The sequence below is a fragment of the Myotis nattereri genome (genome assembly GCF_964212035.1).
Source record: "Myotis nattereri genome assembly, chromosome: 2".
NCBI classification, from domain to species: Eukaryota; Metazoa; Chordata; class Mammalia; order Chiroptera; family Vespertilionidae; genus Myotis; species Myotis nattereri.
Genome location: NC_138076.1, coordinates 126,089,908 through 126,105,390, shown reverse-complemented (window position 1 = coordinate 126,105,390; position 15,483 = coordinate 126,089,908). Strand labels below are relative to the sequence as shown.

Here is a 15,483-nt window from a genome sequence, read left to right as displayed (position 1 = left end):
CAAATTAAAGTGAGGTTCCTATGAAGCCCAACCTTGTACATACTACCTGGAATGCCGCGTGTCTGGGATGGACCGGTTCAGGGGCAGCAGGTTACTGAGGTAAACATTGTAACCAAACTTCTGGAAGAGGTCCTGGGCCCTTTTCTGCTGGGCCTCAGAAAGATCCTCACCCCATTGCTTGAAAAGTGGTGAGTTTGGAAAGAGTTTCTCTCTGGGTCTGTGTTTCTTTGTCTCGCTTGCCTTGGCTTCCACTGCCTTTTGAACAGGTTGTTCATCATTCATCCTCTTCAGTGTTTTGTCCACATTTTCTTGTTGCTTCATAGCCAATTTCATATTTTCTTCTGCAAATGAAGGGCAAGGGAGAAAACATTTCAGCGAATCCTTAGCTACCTGGGCACTGCTTTGCATTCAAATTTCACTACAATGTCTTCCTCTCCAAATTCTGAAATTGACCAGCTCTTATCTCAGAGGATGCGATATGTCAAGGAACTTGTCAGAGCCGTGCCAACCTGTCCTGGCGAGGCGTGCACTGGAACACACCTCTCCTTTCAGCTCCATCAGAACTTGTCTATCCTGAGTCCCAAGCCTTCACAGTTCCTCCAGTAACTGTCATCTGAGAAATATATTGACCATAGCGAACCTTTTTCAGAATAAGGCCTGAGAACCACTTGCATCAGAATCATCTGTTGGATTATTTTAAAATGCAGATCTACAGGCTTATCCCCAAATCAACTAAATCAGAATCTCAAGGTCAGACAGGGGTAGGGAAAGATGCCAGAATCAGCACTTTTTTTTTTAATCCTCATCTGAGGACATTTTTTCATTGATTTTAGAAAGAGTGGAAGAGAGAAGAAAAGACAGAGAGAAATATCAATGTGAAACATGTCAATTTGTTGCTTTCTGCACGAGCCCTCAGAGCACTGAGGGCCTAGTAGAGGGCTGCTGACCTAGGCCCCCTGACCCAGGGCCCGGGTCAGAGAGGAGCTGCAGGCTCCAAGGTACGTGCCCTCAACCGGAATAGAACCTGGGACCCTTCAGTCTGCAGGCTGACGCTCTATCCACTGAACCAAACTGGTTAGGGCCAGAATCAGCACTTTTAACAAAATCAATGAGTAATTATTTTATACAATAAAATGTGAGAAGCACTGCACTACACTATCAGTGGCTACTCCTTCCTACCTGTGTGACCTTGGCCAGGGGCTTTCTCTTCTTGGTGCCATAGGTTTACCAAGTACCTCAGAGCATTGCGGTGGTAACTATGGGGCCTAATACCTGTGAAGTGCTTATGACAGAGCCCGGCACACAAGAAAGCGTGGCTATTTTCTTTTCTCTGGTTTTTCTGTTTCTTCTACTTGGGGGTGGGGGAGAGGTGAGGAAGGATATTGAGAAGAGTGGAAAACTTTTTAAATTGTTATGCTAAGAAATGGGAGTGAGAATTTATTCGTGAAACAGAGCACTGAGGGCCTAGTAGAGGGCTGGCTGAGGCAGGGCCGTGAGTGTGAAGTGGCTCAGTTATGGGAATTTTTCCAGCAGTGCTCAGCACTTGGGTGAAGGCACAGCAAAGACGGGCAATTGATTTCACACAATGTTGGGGGGTCCTTAGAAGAGTGCAATAGAAAAAGTGTGCAACGGAGTTGTGGATTGTGGCAAAGCCGGAGAAAGGGTACTGTTACAGAGAACAACTGAGGGGATATGCTGCAGTCATGAAGTTGTGATCAGCAAAGCACAGCTTGAATTTGTCATTTCACAGGTGAGCAGGTCTGGATGATGACAAAGTCCAACATATACCACAGAAATATGAGGTGGGATGGAGGTAATGGACTGCATAGATGGGAAGGCAGAGCTGTTGAATGGGTCATCCACAGGACATTGCAGGGGCCAGGCTGACAGCAGGATTTGGGGCAGAGCCAAAGTCTGAACCAGGATCCATTGCAAAGTCTGTAATGAGTGAGGAAACCTGACAGGGAGGTCAACAGCAGAAATGCTAGAGGGCAGCCAGGTTTACATAGTAAGGTAAAGAGCTATCGCCACAGCTGTCTGACTCTCCTTTCTGAGATCGGACCAAACCTAGAGCCCATTAACTGTTCCCAAGTCCAACACTGACAATGACACTCCTCAGCATCAAATCCCCAAGTGGTCACCGAGATGCTCCACCACGGGGACCCTCTTAGCTCCCACTAATCTTCCCTCAAACCTGTACTACATTCCTACCAGCCTGATAGGGTCACCTCTAGCCCATGTAGTATATCTTCTTGCAAGTTGAAAGAATCACCGCCCCTCCCTTTATTTTTTTTGATAGTTGCAGCTCAGGGATTACCAGCATGGCCAGGACACATCTCACTGTGTAAACTGCCTCTGGGCAGATGCAGCCCCAGGCACAGCGCATGGCTTTGTGAGCAGAACAGGGGCTGGATTTCAGCTGCATACACAGCCCCTTAAAGCAGTGGTTCTCAACCTTCCTAATGCCGCAGCCCTTTAATACAATTCCTCATGTTGTGGTGACCCCCAATTTCATTGTTACAAATTGAACATAATTAAAGCATAGTGATTAATCACAAAAACAATATGTAATTATATATGTGTTTTCTGATGGTCTTAGGCGACCCCTGTGAAAGGATCGTTCGACCCCCAAAGGGGTCGCAACCCACAGGTTGAGAACCTCTGCCTTAAAGAGAAGCAGGAAAGTCCGCAAGTGGGAGGAGGACATGTTTGAAAGGCAGCAAAACCCTGCCCAAGAAAAAAGAGAATCAATTACAGACGTGCTTAAGGCAAAATAAATAAATACATAAATAAATACATAAATAAATACATAAATAAATACATAAATAAGAGGGTCAAAGAAAACTCAGAAAGAACAAATAAATATAAATGGAGTGTCTTTCAAAGAAGGCTCATGTGAATACCCTGCATATTTGCATATTTGCTCGGGTAGGCAAAGTGAGAGCAGAAATTTTACAATATTCCAAATTGAATAGTATTTTTATCAAACTTTTCCCTACTAAGCATGTGGGGGTCACAGGGTTGCCTTGAGTTCTCTGTTCCTTTAAACTCCCCTGTGTTCCTCTTTGGGGGGAGGGGGCATCTGATTTTCCTCTGTTACTCATTGCTGCCAACTGGAAAATTGTTTGGACCGGGACACCCTAGAGTCAGTTTGAGGGCATAAGTGCAGAGTCCACAGGCAGAATACAGTGCCACTAGACCATTCTCAGTTTATACAGAAACTTTCTAGGAGCCAAAGGAGCCACACCCAATGTCACCATTCTGCAGAAGCCTTTAAGACGCCCTGGGGAGTTTTCCAAAAAATTCCTTCAAAGTCATCAAACCCTCCACAATAGGGATATCATTATCATCGTGTATTTGCTTTTGTACTATATGATGTTTACATCCATGTTTAAACATCCTTATTGAGTTATGATATCCTCCAGTCTTCCTGGAGGCAAAGAGCAACCAGGATGCTGCATAACTGAACAGACTTCTTTTCAGGAAGCCCTTCAGGAAAGAGCCTTTGTGATCTGGAAACAGGGTCCAGAAGACATTGTGAAATTTATCTCAGCTGGTAGGGAGTGCCTGACACCGCATCATCTTGAAGTGGATAGAATGTGGGGTGAAAGCGCGAGGGCTACGCCCTCCATCTTGCCCCAGATCCTTCATTTTTGGGCAGCAGCCATTAGCCATGTGCTCAGCAAGGAGCTTCTTCCCGGAAGCCCAAGCCTCTGCTAGCCACACCTAAGATTTCTTTAAACTAACCAATGATAATCAAGGGAAGTACACACCATAGACACAACCACATCCTGTGTGACAAGACCCCGACTTGCGCCTGGCCAATTGGCAGGGCCCACAGTCCTCTCTCCTCCCCTTACTCCGACTCCCCTATAAAACCCCTCGCCCCACAGAGCTCTCTCTCTCTGCCTCCTGCCGCCGCGTTGGCAAGTGTGGTGGACGGGGAGCTCAAGCTAGCTTGAATAAAGACTCTATGCTTTTGCATCGGACTCGGCACTCCCTGGTGAATCTTTGGGGGATCTTGAAATCTGGGCATAACATGGGGAGCATATGAAATAATAAGAAAAGGAGGAACTGGTCACTGCAGAAGGAAAGGGAAGCACACTGGTGGCTCCAGATGACTTGTGGAGGTATAATGTGTTCCAGCTGCAGGCAGAACTGATATGGGCAGAAGTAGAATGTTGGAGAACCAGCTAGAATTTTAAGAAATATTAACCATGCTCTGTTAACCGTGATTGGTTTGTTCTGATTACAGAAGGCACATTCTAACCTGGCTGGTAGCCGCACTCTGGACCTCAGAGCTCACCTGCAAATTCAGCCCATCCCCCGCATTTGGAGCTGCCTATTATCATGGAAAGATTAACAACTTTCTGGTAGAAACCAGAATCACCAGCTCTTTGAAGATCCCCCACTCTTACATATCATTAAGCCCTTTGAAGATCCCCAGCCCTTTTGCATGCCTGCAGGCCTTTGCAAATCTCCAGCCTGCTTACCTGTCAACTGCCCATTTGGCATACCCTTTGGCTATTTCCTCATGTAATATTTGTCCTTCTAATCAATTTAAGTAGCTGGCTTATGGTGGGGTGCAGAGCAGATTTTTGTGGATGACCTGCTGCTCTCCCATGCTGCCGGCAATAATGAATAAACGCTCATATAGAACTCAACCCTGTCTCTGCTTAATTGGCTCAAGTAGTGACAGGCAGCACGGGCCCATTGATTGTCTGGTTACAGAACTCCTGCCACTTTAAGGCCCGAGGTGGCTGAGCCCTGGGGTTGGGTGAGCGAGTGGTGGCATGGTCTGGGTATTCTATCAAGGAATGACAATGATTGTCCAGGTACATAGGCATCCTTTTGGTGATGCTACACTGAGCATATTTGCAAGTCAATGTCCACCCCAGTCGGATGTGCTTGTGGACGAAAGGGGCCACATGCTGACCTGACAAGCTCAGGGGAGGCCTGCATGGCAGTTTTGCAAACTCGGAGACCTAAAGTAACCACAAAGGATGGTCTGAAATTAAACTTTAACTAAAAGCAGTTATGGTGGGCAGTTACGTCCTAAGCCGATATCTTCACTGATAAGGTCAACCTTTATGTAACTGAGCCTATCTGTCTATTTGCATCTATGATAACATGTCCTTGGGATGTCTGGGTAACTTGTGACTTCCCTTTTTATGGAGCCCCTGGGGCACAGCCAGGTGTGCTGGGCCCAGGACAGATACCACAGATTCCTTGTTAATTGTTCCTGTACCCACCTAAGTATGTGTCCATCATTTTACTTTTTATCCAATCCCAGGGGTTTCCCCGCTTTGCTTTATCCCTCCTCTTTAGCCTATCACCAATGAATTTCATAACCCACCTATGTTTCTCCTTTGACTGGAATGTATAAATACAAATGTAACCCCGCCATTCTCCGGAGCATTATCTCAATTCATTGAGGTTCTGCTTCCCGGCATATGTCGACAGTTTGGCTCAAATAAACTCACAAAATTCTTTACAGGTTTCAATGGTTTTTTACATTAACATGCTCAAAGCCAGGGCTTCCAAGAGTGACAATCTTATCTGTTTCATTACTCTCTTACCGTGTATCACTCTTCCCTCCATCCTTGTCGGCCTGTCCTCTGTCCTCTTTTTCCCACATTCATTCATTCATTTACTCATCCAATTAATTTCTATGTGCCAGACACAGGGGATTAAGTGGTAAGACACGCCATGCGACATCCCTGAAACCAGCCCCTATGAAACATGCCTTCCAGAAAATTATACCACAATAAAATATGAAGAGTCTTATGAGGGAAGATGTAGAAGGTGCTATGGTGCTTTATGATTCCTTTTTTCTATGCCCATCCACATCACTTCCTTTTTTTCTGTCTTGTCTCCACATACAGTCTTCCATTCCCTTGCTCTGGACTCTTGCTCTTTGCTCCTTTTTGGTCCTCATCTCTTTAGTTCTCTATTGTCCTGTTTTTATCTCTCTCTTTTCCTGATTTAGTCCCTTACTTTTTATCCTCCCATCTGTCCTTCCATCGTATCCCTCTGCCTCGCCCTGAACCTGGGCAATGTTCAGTTTTCATCTTAAAAGACACCTTCTCCACAGCCAGCCCCCACGTGCACACAACCACGCATCTCTGCAGCCACTTCCCTGCTCATACATTCAACCTCCCTTCAGGGGCGCAGACGTTTGACCCCTGCAATGACAGGGATCAGGGTAAACATTCCTGCTTCCCTCACTGGTGTCAGACGCTGAGACACATAACATTCATAGGGGTTAGAGTCAGAATCAAAAGCAAGCCCCAGAATTCATGTGAAGAGGTTCAAATGTGGTAGACCTTATGAAGTATGGTAGCAATCATCTCAGGTAGAAACTGTAGTTTAACTTTAACCCTGCTGTTTGGCTTCTGTACTTAGTTGCTTTGTTTAACAATAGAAAAGTTATTTTGATTTCCTGAACTGTATAAATCATCCCACTCGATTGAATACCTTATTAACTGTAATGTGAATATCCCACTGATTGTGATCTTACTGGTTATCGAAGCACATTCTTCTGTACCTGGGAAACAGGACAGCACAATTATCCTAAATTGTTTTAGTGGCCACAGATAATGCGTTCCAGTTGGCTCAGTGGTCCCAAGACCAGGACAGCGCAATTACTCTAAATTACCTCGATGGCTCTAGATCAGGGGTGGGCAAACTTTTTGACTCGAGGGCCACAATGGGTTCTTAAACTGGACCGGAGGGCCGGAACAAAAGCATGGATGGAGTGTTTGTGTGAACTAATATAAATTCAAAGTAAACATCATTACATAAATGGGTACGGCCTTTTTTTTTAGTTTCATTCATTTCAAACGGCTGCTCTAGATAATGAGTTCCTGGCAACTCAGTGGTCTCAAGACCCGAGGGCTCTAGATAATGAGTTCCTGGCAACTCAGTGATCCGGAGACCCAAAACTTTAATTAACATGCTTAATTCTGCTTCTGTAAACTGCTTTTTTGCTAACCAGGTTCCTCATTCCAAACCCTGGGATGTAATCAATACCTTTGTGATTTTTGCCTATATAAACCTGGTTTTGCGGCCATCTTATCACTATGAGATTTGGGAGAGCAAGATGCCCCCTCATAGTCCCGAATTGCAATAAATGTGACTCTTTAATTCGACTTCTTGAGGCGTCCTTCTGTGATTCGCAGGGTACATTATAACACTTAAGGGCATTATGTTAAGTGAAATAAGTAAGAAAGAGAAAGACAAATACCATTTAATTGCACATATATGTCAATCTAAAAGTGGGGGAAACAAGCTCATAGTTACAGAGAACAGATTGATGGTTGCCAGAGGTGGGGGGGAGAGGGGAGGCAGTATGTGTGAAAGGGGTCAAAAGGTACAAACTTCCATATATAAAATAAGTAAGTCCTGAGATGTCTTTTAATGTACAGCATGGTGACTACAGTTAATAGCACTGCATTGTGTACTTGAAGTTGCTAAGAGAGTAGACCTTAGAGGATCTCATCACAGGAAAAAAATATTTGTTCTTATGCGTGGTGGCGGGTGTGACCATTTCAGTTAGTAGAAGAATTGAATCATTACACTGTACACCTAGAACTAACATAATGTTAAAGGACAATTATGCCTCAATAAAAGGAAGAGGTTAATATGCGACACTGCATGGATTTCTCAACCCTGGGAGGCTGGCAGATATGGTCTCATCATCTCCACTCACAGACCAGGAGCCTCACTGGGAGATATAAGCACTGGCTTTAGACCACTCAATCAGCATGTGACATCAGGTTCCACCTCAGGTCCTCCAACAAGCCCATCAGTCCCTGACAGCAGCTCAAGGCAAAATGGAAATGAGGCCTTAGCCCCAGAGATAGTTACCTCGGTTTGTCCGCCCTGCCACACAAAGTCCTAAGGTCAGGGCTGTGCAGAAAGAGTCCTGAGCCTCTCTGGGAGTGTTTGTCTGAGCTTCTTCCTGCCTGCATGTATGTGCTTGTGATCATGAGTGTGTGCCAGCATACACACACACACACACACCACTCACATCATGTGGATGAAAAGGGCCCACATGCTAACCTGACTAGCTCAGAGAAGGCCTGCATGGTGGCCTTGCAAACTAAGACACCTAAAGTAACCACAAAGCACAGTCTGAAATCAAAACCTTTAATTAAAAAGCAGTTTATAGTGGGTATTCCTGTCCTAGGCCAGTATCTTCCCTGACAAAGATCAACTTCAATTTTTCTGAGCCTATTATCTTTTTGCATCTAAGATACCATACCTGTGGAATGTCAGGGTAACTTGTAATTTCCCTTTCTTTGGACCCTTCAGGGAAGAAACCAGGGAAGAAACCACAAATTGTGATTATTATCATGTTGTCCACTGCTGACTATACTGTACCCACCTATGTAAAAGACGCAAATATCTATCGTTTCGCTTTGTATCCAAACCCAGAGGTTTCGCTGCTTTGCTTTCTCCCACTTCCCTACTCTATCACCAGTGGATTTCATGTAACCCACTTACGTCTCCTCCTTTGATAGAAGTTTATAAAAGTGAAAAGCCACCATTTTTCAGAGCATTATCTCAGTACACTGAGATTCTGCTTCCTGGCAATTGTTGACAGTTTGGCTCAAATAAACTCACAAAAATCCTTTAAACGTTTGAATGTTTTCTTTGGTTGACAGCTCTGATTCCCACTAATTCTCAACACTTACTGCCCATTTGAAGGCATAGAATTCAATGTCAGATGCTAAATTGAGCACCTAAGAGATGAAAACGTGAACTCTTACTCATTTTAAAATTTCTCCACACTGCTTTCTTCTAAGAGTCCCCAAGTGTGCATGAGCATGCACGCACACACACACAGAATTCCCTCCAAGTGACTGTTAAAACTTACGCAGATGCTGCAACTCCAACTCCAGGTGAGAAAGTTTCTTTATCACCGTCTCGTTCCATTCAGACAGAGGGAAGTGAAGCTCCTTTTGGACACCACCCAGAATCAACTTTTGTAAAGTCATCTTGGTATAAACTACCAGGAGGAGATTGTAGACAATAACGAGAGTCAGCCCAATGCAGAGAACTTTGCAGAGATGTCTCCTGAGCATCATACTCCTACTCCGGCTGGGCTGCTCCCTGCGGGGCTGAGTGTCGCTGCTCGGGAAGCTAAGGATCAGAATCAGCCGAGCCTGGTCTCCTGGGTGCAGAGATGACACCCTGCCTGCTGAACCAGATGTTCTCCGACTGGAAAGCTGGCACAGGCTGCCTGGCTTCTCCCTGAGCAGTGTCAGGTGTGGAGTATGTCAGGGCAGCCACCCAATGACTGGCAGGCTCTCTGAGTACACTTTGCACTGTCTCAGAAGTCAAAGTCAACAAACTTGAGGAGAGCTTTCTAAGGTGGAGGTGAGCCCCAGGCGATGGCCCTGCTTCACTGATCCCTGCCCTCTGCTAGCTATCTGCACACAGCTCTGCACACTGAGGTCTTATAGTGGGGAAGGGCCTGTAATAAGAATAGAGCCACAGTCGTTTAATGAGTATTCACCTTACTAACTATAGGTAAGAAGTTTTCTTACAGACCCTGGGAAACTGGAGGATGTGCTGCAAGGAGAAAAATAGAGCTGTAAAAAGATAAGAGACACCTTGGGGCCCGAATGGGTCCATTGCTCAGAAAGGAAAATGCATTTTGAGAACAGACAAAAAACAGGACAGTTTTGATTTGGTTGCTGTGCCTGGACCCTGTTGCCCTCTGGGAGTTTGCCTCAGGAACGCTGACCATTTTCTTTAAGATCCTGGAAGGAGACTCAGGGACCACAGACCCTGCAGCCACCCCCACCCTTCCCCCTTGTATGCAGCCTTTCTTCCTTATTCCTATGTAACCAGCCAGCTAGTAGGAGATGCGAGAGCATATTTTTGTGGATGACCTGCTGCTCTTCCACACTGCCAGCATTCTTGGAATAAACGCTCATATATGGTTCCACCCTGACGCTGCTTAATCGGCTCAAGTAGTGACAGGCAGCTGGGACCCATTGATTGCCGGGTTTCAGTTCCACCCTGCTCCAGCTTCCACTAACTCTTCAGCTCCCACACCTCACCCTCACTATATGTTTTGGACAAATCATTTAATTACCATCATTGCGGACTAAACACTGAAATTGTTCCCCAGAGCCAAAAGTGTACAGTTCTAAGTCTAGTGTTGGGTCCCCTCCATAATCATATCTCTCCCTGTGTCCCAGCTCTGGCACTCCTTACTAGGTCTCCAAATCAACAAGAGCTGGGGCAGACATTTAGGTTAAAGTACAGAGGTGTGGCTTTAGAAAAAGCAGGTAGAACAAAAAATAACAATAAAATGTAAGAGTGTTTTATACCTGTTGTTCCCATGCCCTCACCTACAAATCAGAGTCAAAATAAATGTAAAATGGATGATCATGTCTATTTAACACTTGAAATGGAGTAGACAATTTATCTCTTCTCCCCTCTGAAGACAATTAAAAACTCTGGATTCTATAAATAAAACAAACATGAACTCTCTGAAAGGTGCAGAAAAGGGCTATGGGAACAACATAGTGGTGAGTTCCCTGGGTTTTCTTTTTGCCTAATATAATCCTAGACTGAATGCTGAGTAAGTTGCCAAACTGTAAATGCCAACAGGAAAAGACAATAAAAGCCCCAAAGAAAATCCTGTTCTCTCTAGACAAAGGAACAGGACAGGGGCAGCCTAGCAAGATGGAAAACATTCAGACAATAACTGCTATACTCCAGCCAAACACCACGTAAAAATCTGTTACACCACACCCATCCCATCCCATGTGGGAAGCCTCGACTACCACCCTCTCCCCCAGCTGTGACAAGGTGCCCCTTCCTTCATCCCCTCTAGGATGGGGCCTAAGAAGGAGCCATAATTTTTATCTATGCCCCCCAGGGTGTCAGTAAGGAAACAGTAATGAAGTGGCCCTCCCTCTCTCAGCCAGCTGGTGTCAGCAGAGGCCTAGTGGGGAACCTGAACTTCCTTCCCCGCAAGCAGTATATGTATTTCCTCCTACCCCCAGGTGTCAATGAAGGCAAAGTGGGAAACCTTGACTTCCACTCCCACTTGACAGCAAAAAGGTGGCATCTCCATTTCCCCACCAAAGAGTGTCAGGGAGTCCTGCTAAAACAGAAGATTTAATCAAGATCCAGAGTCACACAACATAATACTCAGAATGTCGAGGATGCAATAATAAATAACCTGACATGCCTAGAACCAGGAAAATCTCAACTTGAATGATACCAACACCAATAGGACAAAGATGTTGGAATTATCTAATGAGGATTGTAAAGCAGCCATCATAAAAAAAAAAAATGCTTCAATAAACAGTTATCAACATGATTGCAACAAGTGAGAAAAAAAATGTCTCAGCAAAGAAATATAAAGTCTAAGGAAATAAAATAGAAAACATAAAAAGAAACCAAATTAAAATGTTAGAATTGAAAATACAATAAGTAAAATTTTAAATCACTGGAGAAGCTTCAAAGGTAGAATGAAAGAAATAGAGAAAAGAATCAGGGAACTTGATTAGAAAACAGAAAGGACAGTAGAAATTATCAACCTGAACAACAGAGCAAGAATAGACTATAAACCTCAAGAACTTGAGAATATAGTAAAAGATTTAGTGTGTCATCAGAGTCTCAGAAGGAAAGGAGAAATGTGAGGCTAAACAAGAAATTGAAGAAATAAGTTGGCAGGGGGAAGAGCTTTGTTATGGTTGTGGCTCACCAGCTCTGCGGGATTAGGAAGCTGAGGACACGTCCTCAGACACTGCGGTGTCTCATGCCTAGCCTCAGCCCGGCCGCTGCCCATGTTAGATTTCTGTGGCCTTTTAAATGATTGAATAATGATGGATATGGATCCGAAATAATAAATGACTTCTCTACTGAAGCAATAGAAGATTCTTCACATCACTTCCAGTAGCTCAATTTCAGTCTTCAGGAAAGGGCAAAACAAGTAAAATACAGAAAACTGAAGAAAAGAAAACCTCACTTTGGAACTGTCTTTCTCCTTGACTATCCTTAACCCCCATCTTTCTACTTGTTTTGATTTTTCTGTGAGTTTATAACTAGTGAAGAACAAAGAAATAGAAGATACATTTGGGAGCTTTATCCCAAGAAATTTGCCTTGAAAGCTGCTATTCTTTGGAGGGAAAAGTATATCAAGTTCCTGTCTAATTTCTTTTAAAATAAGATGTCTTATATCCTTAGATTTTGAAGAATAAAACAAATTTAAATACATATCTGCACATTTTTTTTTAGCAGCTGTGTAAGAATAATGAGATTTGTAAATTAAGGGCTTTGTCACGTGGATGTTTTGCCACTGGAGTTGAATGCTCAGAAGATCTTTTATAGCTCTTTAATATTATATTTTTGATTATCACTTAGATGACATTATTTGCCCTTGCAAGTCCACCTGTATTTCTAGTTATGCCCTTGTTATGAACAGTGTTTGTACTCACTGTGCAAATATCCATGTATTATCTATTTAAACAACATCATAGAGCCATCACTCAAGGAAGTTGAATGAGGTGAACGTAGACATAGGTCTTTCCCCTTCCCCCCATTTTTAAATGTAACAGGTACTTTCTTTATCTTCCCCTTCTCCTTTCCCCTCCCTCCTCTTCCCTTTTGGAAACCGTGTCAGGAACTAGGCAGTTTAGATGAGCAATTGAGGGGACTGAGAGAGTGATCCTCACAGAGCCTGGCTTCTTTGTGCTTCATCATAAGGTGTGCTGCTGGTCAGCCTTATTAAGCACCCTTCTAACGAGAACCTTGTGGGAAATCAGCTGGCAGACTCAAGGAGTTCAGGAAACAGGACCACAGACGTTACACTCTGGGATCCCGGCCATGAGGTTGGATGCCTCACCTTGCTGAAAAGAGACACTGGGCCTAAATGGCGCAGCATGACTTTGTTCCTGCTTGGCTAAATTTTTCACCACCACAGGCAGTGAAGTCACCTACAGCCACCTTTGAAAAACACGGAGAGCACCTACCCCGAGGAGATGGTAGATTTGGAGTAAGCCGTCGTCGACATAATTCCTCTGATGGCTTTTTTAACAATGGACCTCTACGAACTACAGGAGATTCTTGGCACCAGCCCTCCCTGTTTCGCCATGATTCTGTGGACTCAAGTGTCTCTAAGGGAGCATATTCTGGAATCACAGGAAACCTATCTGGTTGGCATGGCTCTTCCCGTGGTCATGATGGCATGAGCCAGCGTAGTGGGGGTGGCGCAGGAAACCATCACCACTGGAATGGCAGCTTTCACTCCAGGAATGGCTGTGCCTTTCAGGAAAAGCCACCTGCAGAGATTAGGGAAGAAAAAAAAAGAAGACGAGGTGGAAAAGTTGCAGTTTGAAGAGGAAGACTTCCCTTCTTTGAACCCTGAAGCTGGCAAACAGAATCAGCCATGCAGACCTATTGGGACCCCTTCTGGAGTGTGGGAAAAGCCACCTGGTGCCAAACAAACCTCCAAAATGCTAGTTATCAAAAAAGTTTCCAAAGAAGATCCTGCTGCTGCCTTCTCTGCTGCATTCACCTCACCAGGATCTCACTATGCAAATGGGAACAATTGTCCAACATGGTTCCCAGTGTCTATGAGAACCTGGTTCCTAAGCCTGCACCACCTCCCTCCACGCCCAGTGCATGGAAAGCTAACAGAATGGAACACAAATCAGGATCCCTTTCCTCTAGCTGGGAGTCTGCTTTTACCAGTCCAATCTGTTACCAAACCAGTAGTACTGGCTGGTGGTGCAGTTTTAAGCTCTCCCAAAGAGGGTCCCTCCAGCACCACTCCTCCCATTGAGATCAGCTCCTCTCATCTGACCAAGTTGACCCGCCGAACCATTGACAGGAAAAGCAAGCTTCTGAAGACTCTGAAAGATGACTGGGATGGAGACTTCTCAGAGAACAGAGACTGTGACAAGCTGGAGGATTTGGAGGACAATAGCACACCTGAACCAAAGGAAAATGGAGAGGAAGGCTGTCATCAGAATGGTCTCCCTCTCCCTGTAGAGGAGGAGGGGAGGTCCTCTCACACTCACTGGAAGCAGAGCACAGGTTATTGGAAGCAATGGGATGGCAGGAGAATCCTGGAAATGATGAGAATTACCTTCCCCTCACAGAGGATGAGCTTAAAGAGTTCCATATGAAGACAGAGCAGCTGAGAAGAAATGGCTTTGGGAAGAATGGCTTCTTGTAAAGCCGCACTTCTAGCCTGTTCTCCCCTTGGAGAAGCACGTGCAAAGCAGAGTTTGAGGATTCAGACACTGAAACCAGTAGCAGTGAAACATCAGATGACGATGCCTGGAAGTAGGCACATAAATGTTCACAGTTAAATCTGACCCATAACCTCAGCTTGTGTGCTTACGGAGAATACAAAAAAAATATTTTCCTTTCATGTTGTTGTTGAATATTTCATGCACAAGGGAAATAATCATATCCCAAAGAGAGAGCGATTGGCTTGTTTAGCTTTGGTTGTTTTTCTTTCCTGTTATTTGCTTAGTAGAGAAAATTTGTGTGGTGAGAAATATTTTTAAAATATACACACAGTATATATGGGGCGATGCACAAGTGGATGCTGACAGAGAGGAGGCACTGGTCTGCAGCAATAGCTTCCACCAGCCTTTGGGGCACTCACCCCTGTGCTCAAGCAATCATTGTCAATGACAAAGTGACTATTGAAGTTATAATTGTATTAAATTAATGCTAATAATTTGGATATTTTATTTTATTTTTGGCTGCTTGGGTAACGTTAGCCCTTAACCAAGCATATGTGGGGGACCGGGGGGTTTGTTTCTTTTTTTTTTTCTTTTTTGGGTACAGCTGTAAAATATTTGGATATAGGAATTGTGTTATTCTTGCAGCCTTGATATTCAGGTGGATTGTAAAATATAAATTTTTGTGAAATTTCAAAGATTATGATTATTTTGATAACATTATTTACAGGTTAAAAGATGTGGTTATCACAAGTCTTGAAGGGGAAACTACTGCATAAAATAACTAACTTGGAATAAATATTTTGCATCAGTTTGGATAAAAAAAGGAAATAAGTTGGCAAAAGACATAAATCTACAGATTCAAAAAGCTGAGAGAACTGCAAATAAGATAAATCAAAGAAATTATGCCAAGACACATCATAATCAAACTTTTGAAAACTAAAGACAAAGAAAAAAATTGAAAACAGTAAGACCGAACCAACAGCTCACCTGTAGGGAGAAAAGAACTATTTGAATGACAGAGAATATAATGGAGGAACCACACACACCCTGGATCAAGCTGAAAATGGATGAGTTTGAGTGCACAAGTCAAGGGGCTGACCTTACATCTATATATATAAAAGCCTAAGTGGCCAGCTGGTAGCTATAATGTGCACTGACCACCAGGGGGCAGACACTCAATGCAGGGGCGGAAACCACAGGCATGAAAACATGGAACAGACTGATGAATCTCAGAGGGAAGTGGGGAAGAGATTAA

At 44.1% G+C, this 15,483-nt stretch overlaps 1 protein-coding gene and 1 pseudogene across 2 annotated transcripts in view; one reads left to right on the top strand and one right to left on the bottom strand.

Moving 5' to 3' along the window:
* The window catches only part of GALNT8 (polypeptide N-acetylgalactosaminyltransferase 8), a gene marked incomplete at its 5' end in the record, with an annotated part of 51,318 nt that extends 42,226 nt beyond the window's left edge, over window positions 1-9,092 (bottom strand). Inside the window, 2 exons of the mRNA XM_081083725.1 lie at window positions 47-341; window positions 8,882-9,092. Coding sequence (XP_080939851.1) covers window positions 47-341; window positions 8,882-9,092 — 506 coding nt within the window. The remainder of the gene's footprint in view (window positions 1-46; window positions 342-8,881) is intronic.
* Window positions 9,093-12,865: 3,773 nt separating this feature from the next.
* On the top strand, window positions 12,866-14,323 carry LOC308513584 (vasculin-like protein 1; annotated as a pseudogene). The gene has a single exon. The product of its transcript is annotated as a vasculin-like protein 1 (transcript).
* The last annotated feature ends 1,160 nt before the right edge of the window (window positions 14,324-15,483 follow it).